The sequence below is a fragment of the Dipodomys merriami genome, unplaced genomic scaffold (genome assembly GCF_024711535.1).
Source record: "Dipodomys merriami isolate MVZ:Mamm:240054 unplaced genomic scaffold, mDipMer1.0.p SCAF_130, whole genome shotgun sequence".
In the NCBI taxonomy this organism is placed as follows: Eukaryota; Metazoa; Chordata; class Mammalia; order Rodentia; family Heteromyidae; genus Dipodomys; species Dipodomys merriami.
This window is the reverse complement of record NW_027202605.1, coordinates 387,770-398,376: the sequence shown is the minus strand read 5'-3', so window position 1 is coordinate 398,376 and position 10,607 is coordinate 387,770. Positions and strand designations below refer to the sequence as shown.

Genomic DNA, 10,607 nt, shown 5'->3' with positions numbered 1-10,607 from the left:
CAAAAAGCCAATGTAGCCAATTCTCCCCATATATATCCATTTTCTGGTTGGTCTTATGTATTTCAAGAGGAAACAGTGGTTTTCAAGAAACAACTTAACTTCCACAGCAGGGAGAGAAAAGTCCCAATGCACACAAGCACACTTGTTCCCAGGTATGTAGGAGGGTGGCACAGAGCTTTGTGGGAATTGTAGTCTCCATGAAAGATATTTTCTTTGAAAGTCCTGGGTTGTTTTTTTTTTGGAGGGTGGAGGTGGGGCAGAAGATGCTTTTGCGCATGCGTCTCCCCGCCCACCACTGGCGTTTTAAGTCTGCGTCTTCCGGATTCTTTTCCTTTGCCTTGCCCCTGGAAGTGCGCAGACATACAGTTTTGCCTTCCATAGGTGTTAGCCAGGAGCCCTGCGCCCAGCTCTGTGCAGTGGAGCTTGGGAGCTGTAACTTGAAGGAATATCAGGCTTTGGAACTGATGTCAGGTAGGAATTGTGTGATTGCTGCAGGAGTCTCCCCTCCACGGGTTTCTGTTTGTTTGGTGGGGGGTGAACTCTGGGCCTGCAAGCAGCATTCCTGAGCTCCTCAGCTCAGAGGGAGAGCTTTATACTTGAGCCAAAGCGCCTACTTCCCTCTCCATACTTTTCTCCAGTATGGAGTTGATAATTTGCTTGAGGTTCAAATGTTTGAGAGCAAGCTGGGTGATTGTCCAGACCAGGAGAGCCCAAGAATTGTGCATTTGTACTCCAAGACCGAGGGATTCTTCTATTAACTCATGTGACTTTATTTGCTTTGCCCAGGTATAAGAGGAGTACAGGAAGAATTCTAGTGAAATTGTGAGGTGTGTGCCTGCCTTGAGTCCTCTTACATTGAAGTTGTATTTGGGGCTTCTGTGATTTTTCTCCTAGAGATATTTTAATCTGTTTGACTTGAGTTTTTAATCTCCTGGCTTGAATTCACAAGCGTTTGTATTCGACTCTGTTTCTAGAGACAGTTGTACACTGGATATTGGAGTAGTGAGTGCTGGTCCTGTACTTTTAGGAATGAAGCCTAGCAATGTTTGAAGCAGAGTACCCTATGAATAGGAATCTCCATCCTAAATGGACAGACCTTGTCAATTCTGAGAAGCCCTAAAGGAAAGAAGCAGAAAAGCACTGGAAGGGGAAGATGTTGCTAGCTTCCTTTGCCTTATGCAAAAATTGTTGCTACTTCTCTGAGCACCAGATTCACATGGTACTCTTTCCTACACCACTCTCAATCACTTTGTGTTGTTGCAAGAGTAAACTAATTTCTAGGTGGCGTGATGAGGAATAAGCTAGAGCATAGTTATGAGAGGGTACCTGAGGCTGTGGTTTGGGATGGTGGGGTAATTGTTATGACTGAAAGTATCTATTCTTGTAGTAATTCCTAATCCTGTTTTTGCTAATTTATTCATCTTGTTAACACTGTTATTTTTAGTATGTAATCATGCAAACTTACATTAATTGTGCCATCTATTGATTTGCTAATGCTAGCTCTAATCAGTTGGTTGTGCCTGGTAGTACAGAAAGTGTTGGTCTGGGACATGTGGCCTAAAAAGAAAATTCACAGAAGAAAATTTGAGGTAATATGTCTTACTCAATATTGTATGCTTTGTAGTTGTTACTTATCTTTAGGTGTGTCACGCCTATATTGATTATTTTGTGTTGTATCTTTAGGATGGCTAAGGTTCTTCGCATGACTGTTTAGGGAAATGAACGTTAGGGACTTCTCAAACCTCGATTACCTCATCTTTACTCATGGCCCTTTGGACAAAGCATTTTAAATGGCAAATTGTTAATCATTGCATATGTGTACAATGGTTAGAGTGAAATGTGCCATTTGACACCCATTATTGTAATAGTATAACATAAGAAATATATTCTTTTTTTTTTTTTTTTTTGTCAGTCATGGGGCTTGAACTCTAGTCCTGGGCGCTGTCCCTCAGCTCTTCAGCTCAAGGCGAGCACTCTACCACTTGAGCTACAGCGGTTTTCTGGTGGTTTATTGGAGATAGGAGTCTGATGGTCTCTCCTGCCCTGGCTGGCTTTGAACCGGGATCCTCAGATCTCAGTCTCCTGAGTAGCTAGGATTACAGGCGTGAGCCACCAGCGCCCGGTAGAAATATATTCTATATACATTTTTCTATCTAACTTTGGGTGAAAATTACTGAGTTACATCTTACATGCTTTCCATGGTGTTTAAATATTTGAATGAATGAGGTAGAACACAAAATCCAATGGATTCCTAGGAAACTTTTGCATTAAAAAAGCAGTTCATGGGCTGGAAAGTTGGCTTAGTGGTAGAGTACTTGCCTTGCATGCATGAGGCCCTGGGCTCGATTCCTCAGCACCACACAATCAGAAAAGGCTGGAAGTGTGCTGTGGCTCAAGTGGTAGAGCACTAGCCTTGAGCTGAAGAGCTGAGGGACAGCACCCAGGCCCAGAGTTCAGGCACCAGGACTGGCAAAAAAAAAAAAAAAAAAAAAAAAAAAGGAAAAAAAAGCAGTTCATACATCCTGAAGTATATTCAGTAATAAGGAATGACTTTTAGTGGAAATATATGTTTTTGCTCTCAATTATTCAATAATTTCAGTGGGAACTTTCATTTTTTCCAATTTAGTGTGTACATAAATATATAAATTAGTAGGTTTAATAATATCTATCTATCAGGAAATGGGCTGGATTTGTGTTTATTAGACACTTTAATACTCTGCCTAAGACATTAAAAATTCTTCGCTTATAAGAAGGCTTTACGTTTTCACAATAAAAAATAAATAAAAATTTAAAAAAGAAGGATTTACGGTTTTCCAGTCCATGTATCATGTTTTCCACAGGAAATTCTGGGCCCAAAATCTCACAGATTCATTTCTGAATGCATCATTTCCCTTAAATCCCAGCCATGCTTCCAGAATCTTCTGCTCATTGTCAGCAGCAAGACAGAATGAATGGATCTCTGGTGAGTTAATTTTTTTTTATTTTTCATTTGTTTTCCATTCCACTATATCACTCTAACGATGTCCAAGAATTAAAAACAATACCAACCACACAGATTCAGCCTCAGGAACATATTCAAAAATCGGATAAAGAAGGCTTGTAAATTAGCAGATAAAGATTGCTTGTAGGTTTAGCAGATTGAATGGTTATATTCTAAGTTGAATTCAGATTGGTTTCAGAATGTCTAGGTTTCAACTTGCATAAAATGTAGTCACATCTGTTATGTGATGTAATGACACCAAGCAGGTTACTTCTCATGGAAGGTGAAGGATAGATTGCCACCTGATCACTTCCTCATGAGTAACATTAAACTATCTCAATAAAATTTTCCTGGAATTGCTGAAATAGTGTGGCCATGCACACCTTCGTTTTTCTATATGTACTTAAATTACTCTCCATATATACTTCTTGCACTGCTTCATGGTCTTGGTCTTACTAGAAACTTAGCCTATATTTGTTGCTAAGCTTTATGGTCTTTCTACACATTCCTGTTTGTTTTCTAAAGCATTCTCACAAGATTTCTTTCCTCTATTTTCTCTCTCCATTTTTGATTTTCTACTCACTAATGTTGGTTATTTTTCTTACTCTCTCTTTGTATCTATCTTTTATCATTTTTTTCTTTTTTCAATCCCTCTTTCCTCCATATGTGTCTCAGTTGTTTCTTTTCTTCTAATGATCTATCTGGAAGTAGATTTTCTTAGTGATCAGCTTTATGTTGCTGACATGGCTCTTAGGATTGACATTTTTCTTACCCATAATATAGGAAAATTGTTGCCTAGAGAGTTCTACAGGATTCCAGAAACAAAGAAAATTAGAGAAACACAAAAACATAAACAGATGGATTTAGGGGAAACCAGGGTTTCGAAGGCGCTTTGGCACTTTGTCCCTGGGTGCCAGCAAGCTAGCATAGTTCCTTGAGTTCACACAGGGAAGATTACCATTCATAACATACAAAATTGAAGTATCTATATTAATAGTACAATCAGAGCCACAACAGGTTGTGAGGAAAACATGTTTCCTTATTCTCCTGAGACAGAAGACTGGCTTCAAGAGAAAATGCAGATATGGAGTTCACCTTACCTAGCCTTCAAGGTCAACAGCAGCTCAGTTTCAGATGCTATCTTTCCAACAGTATGGAAAAGGCCTGTACTCCAGTCTCTTAACCCTCTCCAGAATTCTCTTTTAACCCTTCTGCCGCCAACTCTCAGTTCTCTCAGCGGTGTCAGGCTGGAATTCCAACCTCTCAAACCTTTTCCCCTTCAGCTCAACTTCAGAGTTCCCTACAGAAAAGTACTTCCTTCTACCAATTGATACACTACAAGAAAATCTGTTTTCTCCAGATTTTTTGTTGGTCTAACTTCATTTGATGTGCTATTCAGTTTTGTTTTTCTTTCCCACTACTTTTGAATATTTTAATTCACTGCCAGTATAAGATTGGAACTAGTGTTGAAAAAAAATAATACAGTGACGAGATGTTCTCTATTAGAAATATCACTTGTCACAACATCTCACAGATGTTTGCTAACTAATTGATTTTGATCTCTGAGGTATTTTGCTATTAACTAACACAAGTGAAAATATAACCTTAGAGATCTACTGGAGAAAGGACTCAGGAATATGTAACACATTTGAGCATTTGGTCGTATTTATCATTTTTGTCATCTTGAGTGTTCCTTGAGCCTCTCTATATTTGCCTTCACCTTCGGTGAAGGGCTATTAAAATGAAAACCTTGTAAGGAACATTTTTTTCCCTCCACCTTTATTTTGTATTGTAGAATGTAGGCAAAGTTTACAAAATTTCATGGTAGCAGTTCTTTTTTACATGGGAAGGAAATATCAGGGTATCTATGACCATATTTCAATATTTAGCATTTAAACCAAACATGTTAAACCACGGATATTTTTATGTGGAAACTCAATTAAATCTTATAAGGGCCTAATCAATCATTAGTTACTTTCTGGAGTACTGATACTATTTTTTTTTTAATATTCATGTGGACACTGCTTTTCATAGATCTAGCAATGTTCTATGTTCTGTATTCCATGTGATATCCTGAATGTGTGCTGCTTACTTTTGAGAGTACTTGTTAATAGAAGGTCTAAATAGGATTTATGGTGAAGCAGTATGTGTCAAACAGGAAAAATATTGGTTTAATTCATTTTTACCCTGGTATGTACTGAAATTTTATCAAAAATGATAATATAATTTTTCAGACACCTCCTTAGACTTAATGTTATCATGCCAGATTATTGTCTCCTTAGAGTTTTGATCTTGTCTCTATTGCTAGCAGCAGAAATGTGCTTGCATGCATTATGGAAACTGTAATTTTTTATTGGTCTTGGGGCTTGAATTCTGGGTCTGGTTGTTTTCCCTCAGCTCTTCAGGTTAAGGTGAGTGCTACCACTTGAGTGACAGTGCTACTTTCATTTTCTGGTGGTTTATTGGAGATAAGTGTCTCATGGACTTTCCTGCCTGGGCTGGCCTTCAACCTTGATCCTCAGACCTCAGCCTCCTGAATAGCTAGGATTACAGGCATAAGCCACCAGCGCCCTGCAAATCTGTGTATTTTAATGACAGGGTTTATTTATTGTCAAATATTTCTAGTTTGGTATTTAATTTTCCCAGTGAATAGTTAACAAAGCTAGCTGCAAACATTGTATGTAAGACAAAAGCATACATGCAGCATAATGAAATTCCAGGTTGGAATTCTTATAACCCAGGTCTAATTTCTTGATGGAAATGTGCCATTACAGAAGCTGATGTCATTTGATGATGTGGCTGTGTACTTCACCTGGAAGGAGTGGCAGGATCTGGATCCTGGTCAGAGGACCCTTCATAGAGATGTAATGCTGGAAACCTATAGCAACCTCATGTCCTTGGGTGAGCAAAGGTTATTTTCACTTGGAAGATCAAGTGCTTTTATTTTAGTAGACATTAGACTATTTATGTTCTTTAGGGAGAAGCTTCCAGTCTATTCCCATGTAAAAAACTGCTAGTATATAAGCCAGTCGAATTTGAGTCTGATAGCTTGGTGTTGTTTGTCTTTCACACTAGTGCTTGAGCCACAATTCTATTTTCACTTTTGTTTTGGGGTATATTCTGAGTTTCTGTGCCCAGGTTGGTTTCAAGCCTGCCTCTTCTGATCTTACCTCCTAACTGTAGGATTACAGGTGTAAGTAAGCATTTGGACCATTACAATTTCTAAAAAAAAAAAAAAAAAAGATTAGAGGCCATGGGAAGTGTTATTTTTTTCTAAGGGAAACTTCAACTTCATTATATGTAACACAAGAGTTAATTTTATTCTCGTTCTTTAAGAAGGCAAATCAAATCAATAGTTGGACAGAAGTTCTAAGCTATGATCCACTAATAGGAGACTGACTTCCCAGACTTGGGTAATTATTATAGGTGGATCTACAGTCTAGAATAGAACATACATTACTACTGACAGTATGCTCTGGAAATCAATAAGTAAAAGTGTGTATTTGTAAGCCAAACATGCTACAGGGTTTAGTGCTTCAGGCTACCAATCCTAGATACTCTGGAGGCTGACATCTGAAGGTTTCAATTTGAAACCAGCAGCTGTAGAAAAATGACCATGAGACTCTTATCTCCAATAAACCATTCAAAAACTAGAAATGTAGCCACGACTCAAACTAGTAGAATGCTAGATTTTAGCAAAAGAGCTGAGTTCAAGCCACACAGTTGGCAAAATAAACCCAAAGCTGGATGCTACTCCACCATGGAGCTGTTAAGAATTGAGAAACCATGGGCTGGGAAGGTGGCTCAGTGGCAGAGGAATTGCCTTCCATGCATGAGGCCCTGTGTTGGATTCCTCAGCACCACATAAGCAGAAAAAATAAAAAGCCGGAATTGGCTATGTGGCTCATGTGATACAGTGCTAGCCTTGAGCTGAAGATCTGCCCGACAGTGCCCAGAACCAGAGTTTAGGCCCCAGAACTGGACCCCCAACCCCCAAAAAACAATTGAGTAACCAGATTTAGGAGCAACCTTGTGAACAGGATGTCTGTGACCTTACGTTAATGATGACCCAGCAAGAGCAATAATTCTCCAGTATTTCTTAATCATAGGACACTGTGTTCCTAAACCTAAATTGATTGTGATGCTGGAACAAGGTGCAGATCCATGGAGAAGAGAAGCCTCAGACAAGAATTTTACAGGTGAGTTAAAGCATCTTGAATGGTGATGATGGGTCCTGAGTCCAGTTGGTCTGTTTATCTTGAGCTGTACAGAGCGATAGTATTCCTAGTGCCCCTGAGTCATGTGTGGCAGAGAACTATGTGATCCTTTGTCTCAAGGAATTGTCAATCCAGAATTCACATGGAGGCAAACTGGCTTTGGTTTGCCAATGTATTTAATGTTAGCAATTCTTTGTCTGTAGAGAAGTCATTCTTTTTTTTTTTTTTTTGTCGGTCGTGGGACTTGAACTCTGGGCCTGGGTGCTGTCCCTCAGCTCTTCAGCTCAAGGCGAGCGCTCTACCACTTGAACCACAGTGCCACTTCCGGTTTTCTGGTGGTTTATTGTAGATAGGAGTCTCACGGTCTCTCCTGCCCGGGCTGGCTTTGAACCGCGATCCTCAGATCTCAGCCTCCTGAGTAGGTAGGATTACAGGCGTGAGCCACCACTGCCCGGCAGAAGTCATTCTTAAAGAGAAAAAGACAATAAGAAATGTACAAAAGGAGATCTCATTTTCTTTTAAACTAGTATTATGCAGGTAGGAGGAAAATAGGAGAATGGTAGTGCTGCTATTCTCTCATCAGGACAATAGCTTATGAGTTGTGATGGGCATAGAGTGAGATTCAGAATGGAAGCATTAAGAGTATGTTGATGAATAATTTCAGTAAATATTTCCTAGAAACAAATAGAAAAATCTGAAATACACAAAAACATTATTTTCCATTTTAAAATGTCAGTACTACATTCATAGTTAGTATGTTGCAGAAAAAAGTTTATATTCTGCATAAAACAATGGTTTGATATTTGAAAATCTTGTAACACTTAAAATGTGAGAAAATACCATTACAGTAAGGAATTTATGGATCTCATTTATGTTTTTGTCTATTTTTCTGTTATGCATTTTAGATGTCCCACAAATGGAGGATGTGATTAGCACCTGTCAGGAGAGTCACAATAAGTATCTCTCTGAAGTAGCAGTCATGAATAGTAACCCAGAGGAGGAAAAAGTGAGACTTATAAGAAGTTTTAATTTGAGCTCAAAACAGAAGTCAGAACTGATTAAGAATAATGGGAACTCCTTAGGGATGAGGACAGAAAAGGTAACTGGGTATCAGAACATAGGTGTTTTCAGTGAACCTGGTAAGATGTGTGCTGTACATAGTCCCCAGGTGTCTTCTGTAGTTGAAGAATATAAACAATGTAAAAGGTCTTTCATTGAGAAGACACACCCTATTGTCCCTCAGAGAACACACACAGGAGAGAAACCATATGAAAGTAAAATGTGTGGAAAGATTTTCACCAGTAAGGCAGATCTTACTGTCCATCAGAGAACACACACAAAAGAGAAACCTTTTGAATGTAACATTTGTGGCAAGTCTTTCACCTGCAAGGCATATCTTACTGACCACCAGAGAACACACACAGGAGAGAAACCTTATGAATGTAACATGTGTGGAAAGTCTTTCACCAAGAAGTCAGACCTTACTGTACACCAGAGAACACACACAGGAGAGAAACCTTATGAATGTAATATGTGTGGAAAGTCTTTCACCAAGAAGTCACCTCTCACTGTCCATCAGAGAATACACACAGGAAAGAAACCTTATGAATGTAACATGTGTGGAATGTCTTTTACCCAGAAGTCACACCTCACTGTCCACCAGAGAATACACACAGGAAAGCAACCTTATGAATGTAACATGTGTGGAAAGTCTTTCACCCAGAAGACAACTCTCACTGTCCACCAGAGAAGACACACAGGCGAGAAACCTTATGAATGTAACATGTGTGAAAAGTCTTTCACCAAGAAGTCAAACCTTACTGACCACCAGAGAACACACACAGGAGAGAAACCTTATGAATGTAATATGTGTGGAAAGTCTTTCACAAATAAGTCACCCCTTACTGTTCACCAGAGAACACACATAGGAAACAAATCTTATGAATGTAATGTGTGTGGAAAGTCTTTCACCCAGAAGCTGCACTTTACTGTCCACCAGGGAACACACACAGGAGATAAACCTTATGAATGTAACATGTGTGGAAAGTCTTTCACCAATAAGTCAAACCTTACTGTCCACCAGAGAACACATGCAGGAAAGAAACCTTATGAATGTAACGTGTGTGGAAAGTCTTTCACCCAGAAGCTAAACTTTACTGTCCATGAGAGAACACACACAGGAGAGAAACCTTATGAATGCAACGTGTGTGGAAAGTCTTTCACCAAGAAGTCATACCTTACTGCCCATCAGAAAACACACAGGAAAGAAACCTTATGAATGTCATATGTGTTGAAAGTATTTCAGCCAAGATGTATACGTTACTGTCAACCAGAGAGCACACACAGGAGAGAAATTTTATGAATGTAAGCTATGTGGAAAGTCTTTCACCCAGAACATACAACTTTCTGTCCATCAGAAAAAAACCCACCAGAGAGAAATGTTATGTATGTAGCAGGCATGGAAATTCTTTCACCTGGAAGGCACAACTTAACATCCATCACAGAACACAAGAAGAGAAACCTTATGAATGCAACCAGTGTGGAAAGACCTGGAGGTCACAGCTTAACACACATAAGTTGATTCACCCAAATGAAATAACTTAGGATTTTACCAAATGGGAAAGTCTTTGACTTGTAAGACACAGCTCAGGGTTCATCATAAAACACACAAAACACAGAGACACACAGACACACAGACACACACACACCCTCACAAACAAAGAGGAGAGAAATCGTATGTAGGAAAAATAAATGGAAAGGTTTTCAAGAAAAAGTCCTAACTCAGTTTGCATCAGAGAACAGACACAGGCGAGAATATACAAATGTAACAATTGTGGAAAGTCCTTTACCAAGTATTCATGGATCCAAGTTCGTAGGACACACACAGCGGAGTAATCTTAAAAATATTACAAATGTGAATAAGGGAAACCATGGTACCTATTATTTGCAATATCTAGTATATGTATGAGTCAAGCAGAAAAGGTCAGATAATGTGCTGTTAGGAAAATGAACCCTTAGCTATGTATTTAAATGTTTTCTTTTTTTTTTTTTTTCGGTGGTGGGGCTTGAACTCTGGGCTTGGGCGTTGTCCCTCAGCTCTTCAGCTCAAGGCGAGCGCTCTACCACTTGAATCACAGTGCCACTTCCGGTTTTCTGGTGGTTTATTGGAGATGGGAGTCTCACGGTCTCTCCTGCCCGGGCTGGCTTGGAACCTCGATCCTCAGATCTCAGCCTCCTGAGTAGCTAGGATTACAGGAATGAGCCACCAGTGCCCAGCTGTTTTTTTTCTTTCATGCATTTCTTTCTAATGCATTTATAAGATTATTTCTTTGTTGCTTTGTATGTCCCTCCCCCACAGTATAATTCCTGCTTTTACTATATTTGATGTCAGTATAATTTGTGGAGGAGAA

At 39.2% G+C, this 10,607-nt stretch overlaps 1 protein-coding gene across 1 annotated transcript; it reads left to right on the top strand.

Moving 5' to 3' along the window:
* Window positions 1-275: 275 nt before the first annotated feature.
* Window positions 276-9,475, top strand: LOC138824950 (zinc finger protein ZFP2-like). Its single transcript, XM_070019343.1, has 3 exons — window positions 276-471; window positions 7,090-7,179; window positions 8,103-9,475. Exons 1-3 carry the CDS (start codon window positions 276-278, stop codon window positions 9,473-9,475), a joined length of 1,659 nt encoding a protein of 552 aa, XP_069875444.1.
* The last annotated feature ends 1,132 nt before the right edge of the window (window positions 9,476-10,607 follow it).

What these genes read in the sequence shown, in the direction of transcription:
- LOC138824950 (XM_070019343.1), top strand. Translation starts at nt 276, where the DNA reads ATGCGTCTCCCCGCCCACCACTGGCGTTTTAAGTCTGCGTCTTCCGGA. An exon ending in GGCTTTGGAACTGATGTCAG is followed by an intron (nt 472 to 7,089) that starts GTAGGAATTGTG and finishes TCTTAATCATAG; the next exon opens with GACACTGTGTTCCTAAACCT. An exon ending in CTCAGACAAGAATTTTACAG is followed by an intron (nt 7,180 to 8,102) that starts GTGAGTTAAAGC and finishes TATGCATTTTAG; the next exon opens with ATGTCCCACAAATGGAGGAT.